Raw genomic sequence first — 17,751 nt, forward strand, 5'->3', positions numbered from 1 at the left:
CTAACACATAAAAATTTACGATTCCTTTGAAATACAGTTAGTGCATGCTTGGTGACACTCAGTGGGGACTCAGTCTGTCTGGAGGAAGTGATAAAGAATAATTAATATTTAAAAGTGCAGACCATTTGCCTTCAGTTAGAAAGCTTGGCACCCTGAAATCCATTAACAGATGTCAATGATCAGTAACAGATTTTGTGACGCAACATTAAATACACTGAATCAGCAGCCCGAGGAGTTGTTTTTATGTTAATTTCCCCAGCAAGCTCAGATTGGCAGTCGAATAGGAATAATGTATCATTAATTCAATAAGAAGCCCTCTACTTTATCCAGCATTAAACGGAGTTTGATAAGTCTGTCAATTTATATTTAAGTATCTATGATTTTTTTTTAATTCACAAACCAGCAAAATAAGTTTGTTTAATCTCTTACATATCCGTGCATACAATCAATAGTATGTTACTTCTATTACGTTTACACTAAATAAAGCCTTTATTTATTTATTGTTAACTGATGACTAAGTGCATGCGCCTGTAAATTTAATGTGAACTGCTGTCACTTCTGGAAACCTTGACTAGCGGGAAGGAAGCTGTAGAGCTTTAATAACCCTCAGCTATGTCTTACAGGACGTTTATATAGCTTCTTCACTAGAATAATGGCAGTTTCCCGAATCAGAGGCTGCTGAGGCCATGGATCTTTAGAGAATATCACCCTCCTCACCAAATTATCAGCTTAATTACAGCCAAAAACCCATTATTACTTAAATGGCCCATAAAGTGTTAATACCACTGACATATTGGGATGACTTCCAGGTTATAGCATGATTTGTGACATTTCACAGCATGGATCTAATGAACACTTTAACAATTAACTGGAAGCCAAATTAACTTGGTAATTGGTGGTTATAGTGATGTTCATATATTTCTGATAGGATTAGTTTTATGTCTATGAATAGCTGTATACAGATATCACGGTTTACAAAACCGTAATTTAAAGGTATTTTGATCATGTATAGTATTTTGCACATCACCTGAAGCTGACAGATTTTTGCCAGGCAGACGTGTCTGATGAAAGGCACTGTTTTTGCATTTTGGGTCGTTTGGAGCTTGAATTTTTTTAAAATTCACCCAAATTAGGAGGACAAGGCTATATTTCTGTGTTTACTTTTCATTAACCAAAGACAAGAGCTTTAGGAAATTCGAAACAAGCTTTCCGACACCTATAATAATGTTAATTTTTTTGCATTTGCAATATTATTAGTGTTTAGTGCCTCATTATACATTCACCCGGACTCAAGGTTTTTATTTGCATTAAATTTTAATATTGTTAGCATTACCCAACCTTACCGAACACCGAAGCTTCGTCGTTTGTGAGTTGCAACTCCGTCCTGAACCTGAATAAATATTTTAGTGGACCTTTAGTACTATCGTTGAAAGCAGTCACTCCCGCCGCAACCTCAGGTCTGTAAGACAGCGCCGAGGGTTTGAATTTCCCACTGAGGAAAAGGAAAACGAAGTTAACGTTAGTAGCTTGTAGCCTAGCTATGAAACCTTAAAACAGCCTAGCTTAGCTTGCGAATATTTAGTGCAGACAGTTAAATGGCTGAGTAGGTAGTTTACTAGAGCTGTTTAACACACTCGGATCAAATGGTGAGCACCCTGTTTATCATTACGTGACGACTTTACTCGTTTGGCTGAATTATTTACGCTGTAGCATGTTGCTAAGATATGGGCTAACTCGCTAGCTTAGCTCCATTATACAGCTAACTTGGTAGCTGGCTCCTGTGTGCATCTCTCATATAATTTGTCCACTGAGTGGGTTTAAAGTCTGTGCTATCTGTTAAATCGCTTGTGTTGTGCGTGTTTTATTACATATTTAGCATTAGCGCTGCAGATGTTGCCCACGTTTAGCTTGCTAGCTAAAGCTAGCGTTGACATATGACGCGTCCCATTTGCTAAGTATTTACTCGTCAGTTTATAAAACAGTTTTTTGTTTTAGTTTTTTTATTTTAACAGTACTTTAGTCACAGTTGCGTCTTTTCTGTAGGTTTGTGAGACTGTACGGCCATGGGTGACATGAAGACCCCAGATTTTGATGATCTCCTGGCAGCTTTTGACATCCCAGATGCCACTGGATTGGATGCCAAAGAGCCCATCCAGGGGAGTCATGAGGAAGCAGAAAGTCAGCTGAAACACACAGAGATGTGTCTGGATGACAGCTTACTGACTAACCAAGCTATACCACCCTCAGATGTCCCAGCTGTAAGTGTTATTGTGAAAAATACAAGTCGGCAGGAGTTACTTGAAGAATTTGGTGATAGACTTCACTCGGGACCAACATTGCAAAATGGATTTAGGGGACAAGACACTTCTGTGACCTCTGCTGAGACAACTAATACCAGCTTCTCCAAATCATTTGTGTCCACATTGAATGGGAGGGCTTCAAGTGAGCTTTCTGGAAAGCTACCTATACCTGATGAGGCACCATTGTTTCCTCAGGCGCTTTCACGTTTAAGTCCAGTCTCCAGTCCTGAGCATGAAAACACCGAGTCAAGCAGGGACGAAATACTTACAAACGAAGACAGACTCTGTTTCCCAAAAGCTTCGGTTTTGGACACTTCAGTCTGTCACAATCCCCCAAAAATTGACCTTAGCATGTTTGATAACTCTTCCAAGGACTCTAACAATTACGAAAGCATACAGAGGATTAAAGGAGCAGAAAGTAGTAGAAGCGAGGAGCCTTCTGACATCTGTGGTAGTAGTGACGCAGAGAAAACACCTGGACTACACAGTGAATTTCCTCCACAATTAGGAAACCAGAACTTTACTGAAACCAACTGCAATTCAGGAGCCCCGGTGACTGTTTCCATCCCTTATCCACATGTCAAGTCACAGACATGTAAATTATCCTCTTGTCTTGATGCTCTGGTGGCTCTGAATGCTAGAAAAGATCCCAATGAGCAGATAGATCACAGAGAATACCCATCTGTTCAAAGTGACTGCATGAAAGCTAGCCCCAAGGTCCCCATATCCCCACGAAGCCCCAGAAGTCCACTTGAAGCAGTAAAACGATTAAGGAAACCACCCGATAGCCCTGTGAGTATCTGCAGTGACAGTAGTGGCAAAGCGTCCCCTGCAGTGGTATCTGGTTCACCTCCAGCCATACCTAAGGTCAGGATTAAGACCATTAAAACCACATCTGGGCAGATCAAGCGTACCGTCACCAGTGTGCTCCCAGATTCAGAAAATGACGAAGTGCATTCTGCCTACGAATCCTCTCCATCGCAGAGTATGATTAGTGATGATTCATATTGTAATGCATCTCCACATCAGTCTCAAGCTCCTGATGCTGTTGTTGGGGTGCCAAGTAAAGGTAATGTAGCCAATACAGCTTCGGCAAAAGTTTCAAACAGGAAGTCTGAGGAAAACCCCCGGAGGTCAGGTGTAATGCGCTCTGCACCAGTAGTCCGTAATACTAAAGTCAAAAGATCTGCCGCACATCAAGTGCACAAACCAAAGAGAGTATCAGCCACTACAGGCCATGGAACTACCACAAACTTCCTTCCAAAAGCAATGCACTTAGCTAGTCTAAACCTTGTCCCTCACAGCGTTGCTGCTTCAGTAGCTGCACGAACCACCTCCTATCAACAAAGTCAACACACACTCTCCTCCACAGTGTACAGTACTGTCCCATTAGTGCATCAGGTCAAAACAGCCAATTCTTATCCCCGCATGTCTAATCCGAACCCGTCTGCAGGAACTTTAAACAGACTGTTGAACAGTGCCAACCCTGTGCCTACATATGTGCCAAACTTGAACCCACCTCCGGGGACCAATATCAACCTTCCACCACATGGATACTGCTGCCTCGAGTGTGGGGACTCCTTTGGGGTGGAGAAGAGCCTCGCATTTCATTACAGTAGGAGGAGTGTCCACATTGAAGTAGGATGTACACACTGCGCAAAGACTTTGGTGTTTTTTAACAAGTGTGCCTTGTTGGCTCATGCAAGGGAACACAAGAACAGTGGGACAGTGATGCAGTGCACACAACTCAATTTGAAGCCCATAGCAGAAGAAAAAATGTTTGTACCCATGAGTAGTGAACTGGTTACTGTGGGCACTTACACCTCGCCATTAGTCTTGCCTAAAAGTGAGCCTGTCCTGCCCTTGTATCCGGAAAGCATCATCCGCCATCGACTCCGCTGTTTGGAGTGTAACAAGCAGTTGCCTGACTACAAAGCACTCGCAGGCCATTACCAGAAGCTGTCAGAAGATACAGAAGAACTGGTGAGTAGCTAATTGACATATTCAAGTATAAGGGTGACAACAAATCACTTGAGAAGACCACCTTGCAATTTAGCAAGTATCTAAGCCTATTAGTGCTTACTCTTAAATGTTTTTAATCTGTAAAAGTCGCTCAAATCAAAGTAGAAAAGTGCGCTTCAGGGCATAGATTTATCATAATGAAGCAACATGATGCCTGGTGCCACTTTTTAGATAATTTATCTGATCTGTTTCTGATTGATTACTGAGGTACAGATGAGTAAGCTGATTCTAGCTATAGAGAGAATACTGCTTTGTATAATTACCTACTTAATTTTAGCTGTTAATTGGATTGTTTTCCATAAAAACAAATGTATTTTCTCTATCACCAGATTTGTTTTGTTAATGGCACCACTGTTTGTTTGTTTTCCACTCAAAACTGTCTTTTTGTTCTGTTCTGTTGTGAAATACCAGATCTGTAAAGTTTGCTCAATGCTGCTGCCCAACAAGTGCAGCTTCAGAGCTCACCTACGCATTCATGCACATAAGTCCCCTTACTGCTGCCCTGAGTGTGGTGCCCTGTGTCGTTCTGCAGACATCCAAAAGCACGTCAGGGAAAACTGCCTGCACTATGCTCGCAAGGCTTGGTACAAGTGAGTAACTTGGCAAGAAATGCAGGGTTTAAAAAAAAAAAAAAAAAAAAACCCACAGTGTACAGTGCACTGTTGCAACAATTATGTTTTCCTTTTCTTCCAGATGTCTTCACTGTGATATGGTTTTCCGGACCCTTCAAGGGCAAAAGACTCACATCGAAGAAAAACACTGTGAGGTCTTGTACAAGTGCTCCATCTGCCCAGTTGCATTCAAGACCTCCGACAGCTGTGAACTGCATTTGAAAAATAAACACAGTACTAGCAAAACAACTCCAGAGTAAGTTAACATCTCATGACCTGACTGTTGAAAACTGTGGGCTTCTCTTCATAGGCTGCTTTAACAGTTTTTGCTTTCTTTTTGCAGGTTAATCTTAAAGTGTTCCTGTGAGAAAATGTTCAAGAAAAAGCAGCTACTGTTTCAGCATTTCTATCAGAATGCCAGCAAGCGTGTTACGTCTGTATTCAAGTGTCCAGAATGCAACTCAGTCTTTCCACAAAAGCTGCTGTTAATGCAGCACTTCAAGGTTAGAATTAAATATATGCATTTTATTAAGATGATTTACATGTTTATCATTTTTACCTCTCAGACATAAAAGGTGGTTAGGCAGAACTGGTGAGGTATAGCACTGGTGGTTGTCAGTATTTTTTAATATATTCCCTGCAAGTTATTCTTTAGGAGTTTAGGATGCCTATAGGAGTTTATGTGTGGCCACACTTTTTTTTTTTTTTTTTATCTAAAATGATTTGTGCTAAAGTTGTTAGACATCTGAAAAAAAGGTTCCTTAGTCCATGGAAGAGTTATAAAATGCATCCAGTAAAAGTAAGGTGCTGTGTCCTATCGTGTTTACTTTTTTTTTTTTTTTTTTTTTTTAAATTTAAAACCATACACCTGATAAAGATCGATCAACACAGGAAATCATTAACTTATGCTCCAGCAGTAGTGTTCTTTTTGTTAAAACACCAGCAAAGAAACAGTTCAATGTTACTGCGTAAATAACTTTGAGCATGATAATGTGAATTTTGTGTTTCCTGTTCTGCAGGGTGTGCATGTAGGAAACACAAGTGAAGAGACAGAGAAGAAAAAAGAAACTAAGCAGACTGACTTGCGCCAGGAGTCTCAGTCTACCCAAAAACAGAAGAGTCACTACCCTGTTAAACAAACAGGTGCTACTAGAGAGAAGTCGGAGCAAGATGGCAAAATCCCAAATCGTGTGAAACCCGCTGGCTGGACATGTAATGAGTGCCTGCAGCAGTTCACTGAGCGAGATGCCTACGTTTCCCATTTGAAGACCAAACACGGAAAGGTAAGGGTGCTCTGAGCCCGCGCTGATGTCTGCTGATGCAAAACATTACTGAGAGTTGCGCTCTTATGTCTTAAGTTGGTGTCTTAAAATCTTGACAAATATACCGACAGTGTGCCACAGAAGACTGCTCAGACAGCAACATCAGTAAATCATGTAAAGCCTTGTCTGGTTTCCTGTATTAGGACTGTGGTACCTAGGTTATGATCCCTTGAATTTGCATTTTTCCATATAAACACAATTATTTTTTTTTATTATTTTTTTTAAGAATGTAAAATCTTGTGTTTTGAATTGAAACTGGGTCATGTAGAATATACAGTATTACTTTGGAGCAGCTTGCCAATTACCACCACCATCCTCTTTTTTTTTTTTCCCACGCCCTCTGCTTTCTCCAGGATACACAGTGAGTTTTTAGACTCATTGGGCCTCATTCACACTGAGTAGAAATCTTCTTACCCTGCTCCCAAATGAGTACAAATGCAAAATTACTCCTTAAAGCATACACACTGTTCTGTTTTGTTTATTTTCTTTTTACTATACTGCTTTACATGTTTTACCATACTGTTATACATATTACTATGCCACATGTTTAGATCGAGATGGATCACGGAGAAAACTGTAGAGCCTGCATCACTACACCAAAATAGCACAGAATTTCCAGCTCAAGAAACTGAAACAATAGCGTTCTCAAAGTTCTCGAAGCAAACACTTTTTCCCAGTTTTTTTTGTTAGAATGATTAAAAGAAGATTATAAAAATAACAGAAGTGATGAGAGTCCCCTGTGCTGTAAACTGTGACTCAAGTTAAATAAAAAAAAAAAAGAAGGGGTGGGTGAGGGGTGACATCAGAATCATGGAAAAAAACAAACATAATAAATAGGGAACCAGTTGGATAACAAAGATTACACAATCTGTCATCCAAAGATGAGACACTCACTGCACTTACTCTCATTATCATTTATTTATAGAACATTATTTATTCTTTGAACATTTTGTTTGTATCTTTGTATACTGATTTATTCTGGATTAGTGTGTGAAACATTTGACTGTATTGTCTAAGCACAGACTTATGCATTACATGCTGATAAATGTAAATGAGGTTTATTATGAACATATTTTGTTTTTGTGCCTAATGAAAATAAAATAATTGAACCAGTAAAGAAACACTTAGTTGAGTACGTGTTTGGGAAATACTATTAGTTGGACCAGTAGAATTTCACAGCTGTGAGTAGCCAACGAGCAGTAGGGCTGAAAAGAGTCCTGCACCTCAAGGTTAGAGTTTTTAGGTCAACCAGTATAAGCAAGATGCATTTTTATTCTGGTTTGAATTCCCAGTTAGATCCAAAATTATTTTTTTCAGCGCTCATGCTTAAATAATTCAGTTAAGCTCATCTTGTTATTCCTCAAATTATTCATTCATTCATTCACTCATTCATTCATTCATTCATTCATTTATTTATTTTGTTGTCAACAGTCCGTGAAGAAGTATCCATGTCGACACTGTGTGTTGTCTTTCAACACTGCAGTCAGTCTGAGACGACACATTCGCAATGACCATGATGGGAAAAAGAGGACTTATACCTGTTGGTAAGATTTTGAAAATGTAAAAAATAATAATAATAATACTAATAATAATACTAATAATAATACTAACTTTGGCCACAAAACAGTTTTTAATTGTTGCTCGATCACTGTTTGTTAGGTATTGCACGGACAAGAAGACAATTTTCACGACAAGTGTGATGTTGAAGAACCACATCAGCCTTATGCATGGAATAAAAAATCCTGATCTTAGCCAAATGCCAAAAATGCCCCTCCAAGTAGACAAAAATGCTTTGGACAAGGTAGCAATTTATTATTTCTCAACACAAACATAAATGTTTTCAATCTGCTCACCAGTCTAAACTGCATAACTTGTGATTTCCAGAGGCTTGTATCAGCGACACCTGATGTGGGCACGCAGATGGAGATTCAGGATCCTGCAGGTAGTCTCGAGGCTCCTTCCGCTAAGCGTCTGAAAACTCAGTTCCGCTGTTCGAAGTGTGGCTTCGTTACAGACAACAGCACAGAGTTCCAGCAGCATATACCTCAGCATAAAACCGATGAGAACACTCCTCAGTGCCTTCACTGTGGCCTGTGTTTCACGTCTGTGCTGTCTCTCAATAGACATCTTTTCATCGTACACAAAGTCAAAGATCCAGAGGAAGAGGAGAAAAAAGAAGAGGGAGATGTTAATGAGAAGGAGCAGGATAATCAGCCAGCTGGATCAGCAGAATCTGATGAGGAAAACGATTTGTTTTACCAGCTAAACAAATCTGATCCCTCCCAGGCCGGAGAGCCAGAAAGTCCGCACTGCTCCAAGAGCACAGACTGTAACTTAAATCCGAGCACTCACTCTCCGACACAAGCAGTCTCTCTCCAGCAGTGAGAGCCACCTCAGCTCCTGTTTAAAGCTGCTTAATATCGTCAGTTTTCATGTGAAAGTCATAAGGGATGCTCGATGTTTTTAGGCAGGTGGTACAAAGATGTAATGCCTTTAAATTGGGCAACCTATTTAGAGGCAGTGCAGTATATTCTAGCAGATACATATATTTAATACAGAACAAATATTTTCATATTATTTTTTTCTTTTTTAATTTAACCTTGTATGTTGGTAATATATTAATCTTGCCTTTCACATATAACTGCACTCATCATTCATACTACGGTTAAACATTTCCCCCTTCTTCTTTTTTTTCTTTTCTTTTTTCGTCAAAATTTTTTGCTTAACGTTTTCCATCCACCCTGGCGGGAGACTCAGGAATGTGTGTTTGTTTTACGGCCTGGTATTGATTATTGTAACAGTGTATTGGTGGAGTTTCAGGTATTGTTTCAAATTATTTAATGCCTCACACTAAATCCTGAATGATTCAGGCTGCTTTTTTAATATTAGTAGGGTTTTATTTTTTACGAAACACAGTATAGTTCATTGCTCATGTAAAAGCAGTAATTACGACTTCATGGTTTGGCCTTTAAAAAAAAAAAATATATATATACTGACTGTTTTGGGGGTTTTCTTTCACGTTTTTGGGAGAAACGGAGGTATTACATGTGTTCTGCAGCAGTATTGCAGTATTGAAAATACCTCAAATTGCCAGAAGTGTGTTGTTGTTTTTTTTGTTTTTTTTTCCAGCAAGTGAACGGTCAATGTTACGTCAAATCAGGGTACATTGTTGTGAATGATCCAGAGAAGGTGTGAGAGTGAAATTCATCAGCATATCAGAGTTAATGTTTTATGAATCAGCACCTGGGAACATGAATGGGAATGCAGTGACTTAAAATAAAAAAATATCTTAGATTAGCACCTGGCAAAAGAGGGGTACTTTTTGGTTGCAGGCTCTATGTGAAGCGACACCTCGTTTTGTATTGACTACGTGACAGTTCCTACCTCCGTGGTAAATGGCAGTGATTGTTAAACGTCGAAAGGCTTTGAGAAGTTGCAGTTAATCTCAGTGCAATGTAAAAAAAAATTAGTTTTAAAAATGTATTATCCCACATTAATAAATTTTATAAATTATTTTGGGAATGACATTAAGTCTTTTTATGGTCATATTGACTCAACTGACAAGTGAACTTTTCTATGAAAGTGCTGTGTGAGCTCTTTAATTCTCTGTAAGCCCTCGAATCACCACACTGCAGCTGCTTACCTGCAGGGGCTGAGAGGAATTACTTGTTCACTGTTTGTCTTTTTGTAATGCTTGTTGAAAGATATTTGTACTTTTTGATACTGTGTACAGTGAGGACTTGGTTAGGAATTTGTGTACCTACAGTAGCCAATTAAACTTGGATTTGCAGCATTTCTTAAGCCATTACATCTGTTCAGCATGCAGTGGCCCACGTGCCTTGCTGTTACATTAAAGTACTTACAAATAAATTGGTGCATTTAATTACAGATCTGCTCCATCTTGTCTTTCATTACAGACCTGCTGGGTTGAAAGAATTTAATGTAATCGGGGTGTGATAATCAGTAGTTTTGCGACAAGGTCACGTGCTTAAAAGCGTCATAGCAAGTCAGAAAGGCACAAAGCACTCTAATGTGCATCATGCATCCAATAAGCAACAACCACAGATGGATGACTTCATCCCATTAGAATATTAAGCCGATCCTGTCTCAGTATAACTGCCTGTACCCAAAGTAACAGAAGAGATTTTTTTTTAATTGACCAGCTCCAAATTAATTGGAAGCACATCTCAGAAATGAAAGGCACTGTGACAAAGATCTGCAGGGGAGGACTCCTGTCTTCTTTCATCCTTATCTCATACATTGCTTTGACAACTTCAATGACTCTTGATTTGACTGAGCTGAGAAATAAAGTTTCAAAGCTCAAGGTGAATCCCAGGGGGAATCTGTGGGCAACGGGTAAGTTAAAATTACACTGCTGAATGACTGTTTCTTTGTTCTGTTTGCAAATGCAATATTTACAGAGAGTTTGCATGTTTCATTTAATAAGGACATTTTATGGGCAAGAAGAGCATTGTGGATAGTTCCTTTGTGCAGTCTGCCTTTGAGAATATAAGAGATACAGCTGAAGGCAGAGATGTGAGACCTCTGCACGGAGTTGAAGACCTGCAGGCGCTCCTCATTCATATTCTGAAAACTGCCCAACAAACACAAGGAGAGCAGGCACTAGACAGGTGAGTTATGTATTATTACTCAATACTAATACCACTGTTAATCCTTCCATTGTACAGCTTTCTGTTTTTTTCCCTCATGCATTTAGAGAAGAAGGACATCCAGTTTGATCAGTTGTTGCATGACATCCTGCTGATGAAGAGGAGGGTCTCTACTGTTGTGAAAATCAGCTAAATTATGTTTTGTTTTTTGTCTAACATGAAGTATATGTTGGCAAGTGACAAACACTTATGTTGTTTTACTTTATATTGTCTATGACTTTATTAAAAAGTGCAGAGAATGTATTGGAAGTCTGTGTTTTTATCTATATTAAAGTCACATTCACATACACACAGTACCTTCAGATAATCAGGTTTCTGGCGCCCCCTGCCGATCGGTAAATAAAAAACCGCTTTTAGTTAACATATCCGGGTGAAAGTGGCAACGTGCTTTTTATCACATCCCATTGTAGTTTGAATGGCAACTAGCCCCAGTTATGCCCCTAATAGTGATGTGTGGTTACCCCTGTAGTGGTAAGTCACGAAGGGCAGAAGAGCTGAAGGCGTTTTTTGAAGAAAGCACAGAAAGGAAGGTTCATATTGTTGGAGACGGAAGCCTGGGCGTTGAGAAAAACACTGTTTACGCAGGCAAGTAAGCTTAGCACGCCTTCATTAGTGTGCTTCTTAACGCTGGTGAGCTTTCAGGGCTTTCAGTCTTACTTGGCATATTTTTGTATGTTATTAGCCACATAATACTGAGGTAACATTACCGGCCTTACACGAAGCTTAGCCGGGGGAATGAACAACAGAAGCAGGAGTGTTTAATTCAGAGTGTTTGCGCTTATCGACGCTTGGGGCAGCTTTAAAGTTCATGACAATTGCAACTGAGTTCGCCTGCTTTATGAACGCTACTATTCAATTTATTTTACTTATATGGCGTTAGTAGTAGTAGAGACAGTTCACTAATCTCTTATGAACAGGCACCAGAAGAATAGCTTTTTAACAGGAAGAGACCTTGCAAAACCAGGCTAAAGAAGGGGCAACCATCGAGGATGATTGGTTGGAGGCTAGAGGAAAGAAAGGAGACTATTAGCAACAAACAGAACAAAAGTTAATTTCATGCAGTAGTAGCATATAAATGCATAGGGAGTGAAAAGGGCATCAAGTCGATGTGCTCACTGCATTGTGGAAAATCCCTCATCAGCCAATTAGCTATATTCCTAAGAGATTGGATCCAAGCCTAACTATAGGATTTACCATAAGTGGAAGTTTTCAGGCTAATTTGAAAAGTAGAGAGGGTGTCCTGTAACCCAAACTGGGAGCTAATTCCACAGCAGAGTTGCCTGATAGCGCCCATTCTACTTTTACAAACTCCTGAAATCACATGTAAGCACAAAGTGCTAGTAAAATAATAGTATGGAATACTAGGAATGGAATTATAGCATCAAAATTATATCATGATATTTCAAAAAATAATTGCGATTATGAGATTTGTTATGATGTAGGGGGGGGGGAAAGCGACATTTTATCAACGCTTGCAGCAGCAGGATTCGTAAGTGAGTAACTGAAGGGCATTTTCAGTTCTCCTTCTTCAATGAGCTGCTGTTATTGATGACACACTTCCTAAGTTGAAGAGCAAATGCATTGGTACAATGGCAGCAGCATTATTGTGCAAAAGTAATAACACAGCAACAAATACAGTGACACAGCATAAGTCAAATGTTTGTACAAAAGTAGCCTGGGTAGTGTTTTCCCTGCAAATTTTAAGTATAAAGTAGTTGCTTAATACTTCAGTTTAACAATAACGCGTGCAGCTGGCCATGCTCCGTTGAGTCATTTTATTTACTTTTGGGTCTAACATCACCAGCTGATTGTATCTCCTCCTTGTAAAAAAACCTGTTTTGTTTTGTTTTTTTTGTTTCAAGCTGCAAGTTTGTGTCCACGTTTAGTGACAACAGTTTTCTTGGATATTTTGAAAAGTACACTGCTTTGCTGAAAGTTGTTGAAGTAACTCCCTTTTTAATTACCAAATGACCATCCCAGCCTCTTGCTCTCACAAATGCCTGGGCTTGTCTCGTCATGTGCATTAGGGAATTTAAGCAGGATGTTGCTATAGCAACTATATAATAATATGATACTTTGATATTCATATTATTATTGTTATTATTGTGGATGATATGACATGGCACATCACTTGGACCTGATCATTTTAACTATCTTACTATGTTACCTTGCTATTAGAATTAAACATTTTTGTTTTTCAAAATTTTAGTTCTTCATCGTTTCCGTAATTGTTGACAAGACTAAGGAGACTGTTTGCTTGAACTGGGCAGACTTCTGCATTTACTTAATTTTACTGGAAATGTTTCAGATTCCCAAAAGGAGAAAAATGTCAGGGCTTCTCTGAAAGCTGAAGTGGAGAGGTGAGTGTTTAAAAATCTGTTGTAGGATCTGATGTTGCACAAAACTTGCATATATTTTAATGCTAATTCTTTTTTTTCTTTTTTTGTTTGTTTTTTTAGGAAAGTCAACAAGGATGACATTGTTATTCTAGACTCATTAAATTACATAAAAGGTAAGTCTTACTACTTATTCTGTAATTGTCATAGTTACATTAAATATTGTGATTTGTAGTTTAAAATTTAAATATGTTACAGGCTACCGCTATGAACTGTTCTGCCTCATCAAACATGCACAGACTCCACACTGCTTGGTAAGTATACAATTAAATATACATTTTGAAAAATGTTACTTTCAAATGCAAAAGTGGTATGTTTGCGGGTTTTCTTTGTTAAGGTCTACAGTTTGACGTCCCATGAAGAGAGCTCATTATGGAACACAAACAGAGATGCTGCTGAGCAGTACAGTCAGGACATGTGAGTGAGAAGCCTCAGTATGACAGCATGACTCTTACCTTACCTGCACTGTTGCATGTGTTTTTTGTTTGTTTGTTTTTTTTATGTAAATTGTCTGACATGCATTTGTTTTTGTTTTAAGCTTTGACGCATTAGTTCAGCGATTTGAAGCTCCGGATTCCAGAAACAGATGGGACAGCCCTCTCTTCACTATCCTGAAAGACGACACGCTTCCAGTTGAAACCATTTCTGATGCGCTTTTCAAAAGAAAAGCACCCCCACCAAACCAGTCTACTCAGAGTGTTAGTCTAACAGACACTAGTTACAATCAGTCTGAAAATCTACAATATTTACTGCATGCATGATGTATCATGTGGTCTTTTTGTCTGATTGTGAAGGAAACATTTTTTTTTTCTTTTCTGTAGCAACCGCTGTCGTCTGCAAACTTTTTATACGAGTTGGACAAGATCACTCAAGATGTCTTAATGGTATGGGTTTTTTTTCTAGTTTCACATCATTTACTGGTCATTCAGGTAGTTTCCTACGATATTTTTTTCACTGAGCCAGAATATCTTTTGAGTTATGTCATATTCCAAGTGAAACATGACAGGAGTCTTTTTCAGAAAAATGTTTACAAATCCTCTGTTGGTTATCAACATTCCTCTGCATAATGTAGACTTTGTTCTATGAATCAGAAGGTATTACATGTATTTACAGCTTTATACATTACATCACCAACCAAGTTGCAATTATGAGTGAAGCGCTGATGAGGTATTTAGCTTGGCACACAATAATAGCCTGGTTCAGGTTCAGGTTCAGGTTACTTTAAATCTACCCGTGGGTAGATTTGTTCCGCTGTCGTGAGTCATCCATCCTCACATGCAAACTCAGTACAGACGAAACGGACAACAAATGCGCATAGTGCAAAATACTGAAATAAGAGCTAATTCTAATTAATTTTGGTTATCACGTAGCCCACGAAAGTGACATAGCTGTTCCTGTGAAGTAATGACTGCTAGAACAAAGCTGTTAATTAAACCTTGTTGGTCTATTACATTCACCTTGCAAACGGTGTGAGTCGTCAAGAAAAAGTGAACCAGCCAACCGCTGCAGCCGTCTTAGGTGCAGGGGTTCTAAGTTCAGCTGTGGTTCACCAGTCACCCTGTTAGATGACTCAACAGTTCGATTCGAGCGAGTTTCTGTTCTTTACAGATAAGTATCCAAACCACAAGCCCAAAGAAAGAGATAAATCGGATTAAACAAAAGAACGATAAAATAAACCCATCGCAGTTTTATCAATGTGGAAACCAGAAAGCCTTCTCAAACAGGAGACTCGCTCGTTCACACAGCCTCAAAGACATTCATAACACTGAACACATTTAACAGTCTGACCCTTAAGAGATGTGACATTGTGTATATGAGTGCATCTAAAATCAGTGATCATATTTTTTGCTTGCCTCATTTTATTCACTTTTGTCAATCACGTTGAACTGGTGTTCAGCATGAGTAACATCAGTTTAGCATGAGGTAAAGTGAATGGGGTCAAGTGCCTTAAAATCTCAGATTTCACCAGTTTTTCCAAATTTTTTCATCACAACTGATTTGAGGGGAACCGGTCTAAAGTCATTAAAAGTTTTGGGATAACTAGAGTTAGCAATAGGCATTTAAACTATATGAATGGGTACTTGCTGTTTATAAAGACTTGTTTAAAACACAATGAATCACAGGACTCAGATGTTGGGCTCAAGATTCGAGTAAATGACCACAAATATTATCAGGTTGGTGAGATTTTTTCACTGTCATGGAGTGAAAATCCACATCCTGCTGATCGATGTTAAAGTACTGACTGTGGCTGTGTAAAGTTCCAGGATCTCAGTACTAAAATCCAAAGTGTTGAAAGGATTATAAAAACAAGTAAGAGGTTTAGCTGTTAACTGCCGGCTGTTTAACGTTAATAAAAATTAATGTATTTAAAATGTTTTTTAAATGCTTTATTTTTAACCCAAATTCATCAAACATCAACTCATTCACATGTGAACATCAGCACCCCTGCATGTTGTAAGTGTGGGAATTTCTATCTGCCATTCATGACATGAGCATGGCATGATCTACAAAACAAGGCAGCAGAGTAAAAACATATAAATTGGCAAATACAGTCAATAATAAAAAAAATAACCTCCTCTTTGTCTTTGTTTTGACATAGAGCTCGTGTATTTGTTAGCATGCCACATGTTGGACTTCCTTCTTTTTGCACTGAAGCGATTTCACACAGATCACGACGTTCTGTTGCACAATATCTGCAAATATTTCCAGCAAAATAAATTAAGAGGAGTAAATACTTCTCTAATTCTGATTCTGTTCCTTATAGTCTTTGTAGAGATCCCTTTTTAAAAAAATCATTTTTATTTATGTGCTTGATAAATGTAATTAAATGTTTTCAGGCGATTTTTAACGCCCAGAAGACGAGCGTTCCCGGGGATCTCATCGCAGTTCCTGGAGCTTCGGAAAAGATATCCTTTTTTAAGCACGACTTGCGTGTGCCCAGTTATTTTGAACACACGATTTTGATTAATCCTTTCACATTAAACAGATTTTTGTAGTTCCGTGTGGGACGTCTGTCATATTTAATGACTGTGTGAAATGCATCGGCTCTGCTAATTTCCGTTTACCTCCTGGGGTAAATCACCTCCCCTCCCCAGCGGGGGGGACAACACTTTTCTATCTGAAAAGCATTAGAAGAGGAGGTGGAGGAATGTGTGGCCATCACATGACTTAAAAGAAAGGTAAATTACTAAGCAATGTTAAAGGTCTTGTCTGTAATGGCATGCTGTGGGATGTGTGGTGGGGAGAAACCAAATTATATTTGTGGATTTTCATTGGTAGCAGGACTGTGAAGCACCTTCTCAGAGCCAGACACTTTGATTTTCTTCTTTGAACACGTTGGTACAAGCACAACATAACTTAAAAGCACATCAGCTTCTGTTCTGGCCAACCTTTAATAAAATGGGCATAATCTGAATTTGAAATGATGCCAGTAACATTCAGTACAGGTTATTTCGTCCTGTTGTCCTGCTCAAAGGTTTAAATGCGATACTGGGGCTTGGAGATAATTTGGGCTTCTGTTAGGTTCAATCTGTGGTATTTTTCTTGTTCCTTAACTTGCTGTTAAACATTGAGCTCACCAGAAATGTCAACATGGCAGAGCTGCGGAAACTACGGCGCCAGTTCATCAGCTACACCAAGCTGCACCCGACAGAAAACACGGGACAAATTGCTAATATGTTTGTTCAGTATTTAAATAAGAGTCTGCACTGACAGTGTGTAGTGTTTGTTCTGTGACAAATAAATGTATTTAACAAAAACATCCTGTTTTTGGTTATATTTTTAAATTTGTGTACTTTCTAGGACTTTTTTGGCCTTCCTCACCAGATGGGATTTGCTCAGTCTAGGCGAAACACCAAATAACTTCAATGTTAGTCCAAGCAGGTCAAGAATTTATTTTCTTGACCTGCTTGGACTAAAAATGAACCTATTTTGCATTTCACCTACTTGGACTAGGTGTATTGTGCCAGTTTTTAAGAGCATGGGTCATGTGTAGTAACTACAGAGGAATAAGCCACACTATGAAGCTATGGGAAAGAGTTGAAGCTAAGTAATCAGTGAGCAGCAGTATGGCTTCATACTGAGAAAGAGGACTAGAGATGCCATGTTTTCTTTAGGAGTTTTGACAGACAAATATAGAGAAGTTCAGATGGAGTTGTGGACTCAGAGACAGCATATCCTCCTGAGAACCAGGAAAAGAGAATCTAACTATTGAACTTTTTTGTGTGAATTTCTTCCTCTTTGGATCTCAAAGAGGCCACCCAAGCACATGAGACATCAATGGAAAGCACAGGATGTCCTCTATTTAGTACATCTGGACTTAGTAGGGTAGCTCAAATAAGTCACAAGATATAGATTAAAAACCAATGTCCAGAGGACATAAATGAATAGGCTGGTTTTCAGGAGGATATGATGGGGTGCCTAGGGAGGAA

At 38.9% G+C, this 17,751-nt stretch overlaps 3 protein-coding genes across 3 annotated transcripts; all 3 read left to right on the plus strand.

Annotated features, from left to right (window-relative positions):
* The first annotated feature begins 1,445 nt into the window (after nucleotides 1-1,445).
* Nucleotides 1,446-10,143, plus strand: znf592 (zinc finger protein 592). Its single transcript, XM_031747357.2, has 9 exons — nucleotides 1,446-1,646; nucleotides 2,044-4,283; nucleotides 4,734-4,912; nucleotides 5,016-5,189; nucleotides 5,277-5,436; nucleotides 5,953-6,216; nucleotides 7,687-7,799; nucleotides 7,915-8,056; nucleotides 8,140-10,143. Exons 2-9 carry the CDS (start codon nucleotides 2,064-2,066, stop codon nucleotides 8,638-8,640), a joined length of 3,753 nt encoding a protein of 1,250 aa, XP_031603217.1. The 5' UTR covers nucleotides 1,446-1,646; nucleotides 2,044-2,063; the 3' UTR covers nucleotides 8,641-10,143.
* Nucleotides 10,144-10,334: 191 nt separating this feature from the next.
* On the plus strand, nucleotides 10,335-11,166 carry nmba (neuromedin Ba). Its single transcript, XM_039614285.1, has 3 exons — nucleotides 10,335-10,611; nucleotides 10,703-10,886; nucleotides 10,973-11,166. The coding sequence occupies exons 1-3, from the start codon at nucleotides 10,449-10,451 to the stop codon at nucleotides 10,992-10,994; spliced, it is 369 nt and encodes a 122-aa protein (XP_039470219.1). The 5' UTR covers nucleotides 10,335-10,448; the 3' UTR covers nucleotides 10,995-11,166.
* Nucleotides 11,167-11,276: 110 nt separating this feature from the next.
* On the plus strand, nucleotides 11,277-17,079 carry kti12 (KTI12 chromatin associated homolog). The gene is made up of 9 exons (XM_031747286.2): nucleotides 11,277-11,510; nucleotides 13,234-13,285; nucleotides 13,385-13,437; nucleotides 13,520-13,575; nucleotides 13,659-13,738; nucleotides 13,860-14,019; nucleotides 14,143-14,205; nucleotides 16,159-16,227; nucleotides 16,889-17,079. The coding sequence occupies exons 1-9, from the start codon at nucleotides 11,360-11,362 to the stop codon at nucleotides 17,030-17,032; spliced, it is 828 nt and encodes a 275-aa protein (XP_031603146.1). The 5' UTR covers nucleotides 11,277-11,359; the 3' UTR covers nucleotides 17,033-17,079.
* Nucleotides 17,080-17,751: the final 672 nt, after the last annotated feature.

This window comes from Oreochromis aureus, linkage group 7 (assembly GCF_013358895.1).
Source record: "Oreochromis aureus strain Israel breed Guangdong linkage group 7, ZZ_aureus, whole genome shotgun sequence".
NCBI classification, from domain to species: domain Eukaryota; kingdom Metazoa; phylum Chordata; class Actinopteri; order Cichliformes; family Cichlidae; genus Oreochromis; species Oreochromis aureus.

Coding starts and splice junctions, on each gene's coding strand:
- kti12 (XM_031747286.2), top strand. CDS start 11,360: ATGCCCCTAATAGTGATGTGTGGTTACCCCTGTAGTGGTAAGTCACGA. Junction 11,511..13,233: donor GAAAAACACTGTTTACGCAG/GCAAGTAAGCTT, acceptor GAAATGTTTCAG/ATTCCCAAAAGGAGAAAAAT. Junction 14,206..16,158: donor TCACTCAAGATGTCTTAATG/GTATGGGTTTTT, acceptor AAATGTTTTCAG/GCGATTTTTAACGCCCAGAA.
- nmba (XM_039614285.1), top strand. CDS start 10,449: ATGAAAGGCACTGTGACAAAGATCTGCAGGGGAGGACTCCTGTCTTCT. Junction 10,612..10,702: donor GGGGAATCTGTGGGCAACGG/GTAAGTTAAAAT, acceptor TCATTTAATAAG/GACATTTTATGGGCAAGAAG. Junction 10,887..10,972: donor GGAGAGCAGGCACTAGACAG/GTGAGTTATGTA, acceptor TCATGCATTTAG/AGAAGAAGGACATCCAGTTT.
- znf592 (XM_031747357.2), top strand. CDS start 2,064: ATGGGTGACATGAAGACCCCAGATTTTGATGATCTCCTGGCAGCTTTT. Junction 5,190..5,276: donor ACTAGCAAAACAACTCCAGA/GTAAGTTAACAT, acceptor TTCTTTTTGCAG/GTTAATCTTAAAGTGTTCCT. Junction 7,800..7,914: donor AAGAGGACTTATACCTGTTG/GTAAGATTTTGA, acceptor ACTGTTTGTTAG/GTATTGCACGGACAAGAAGA.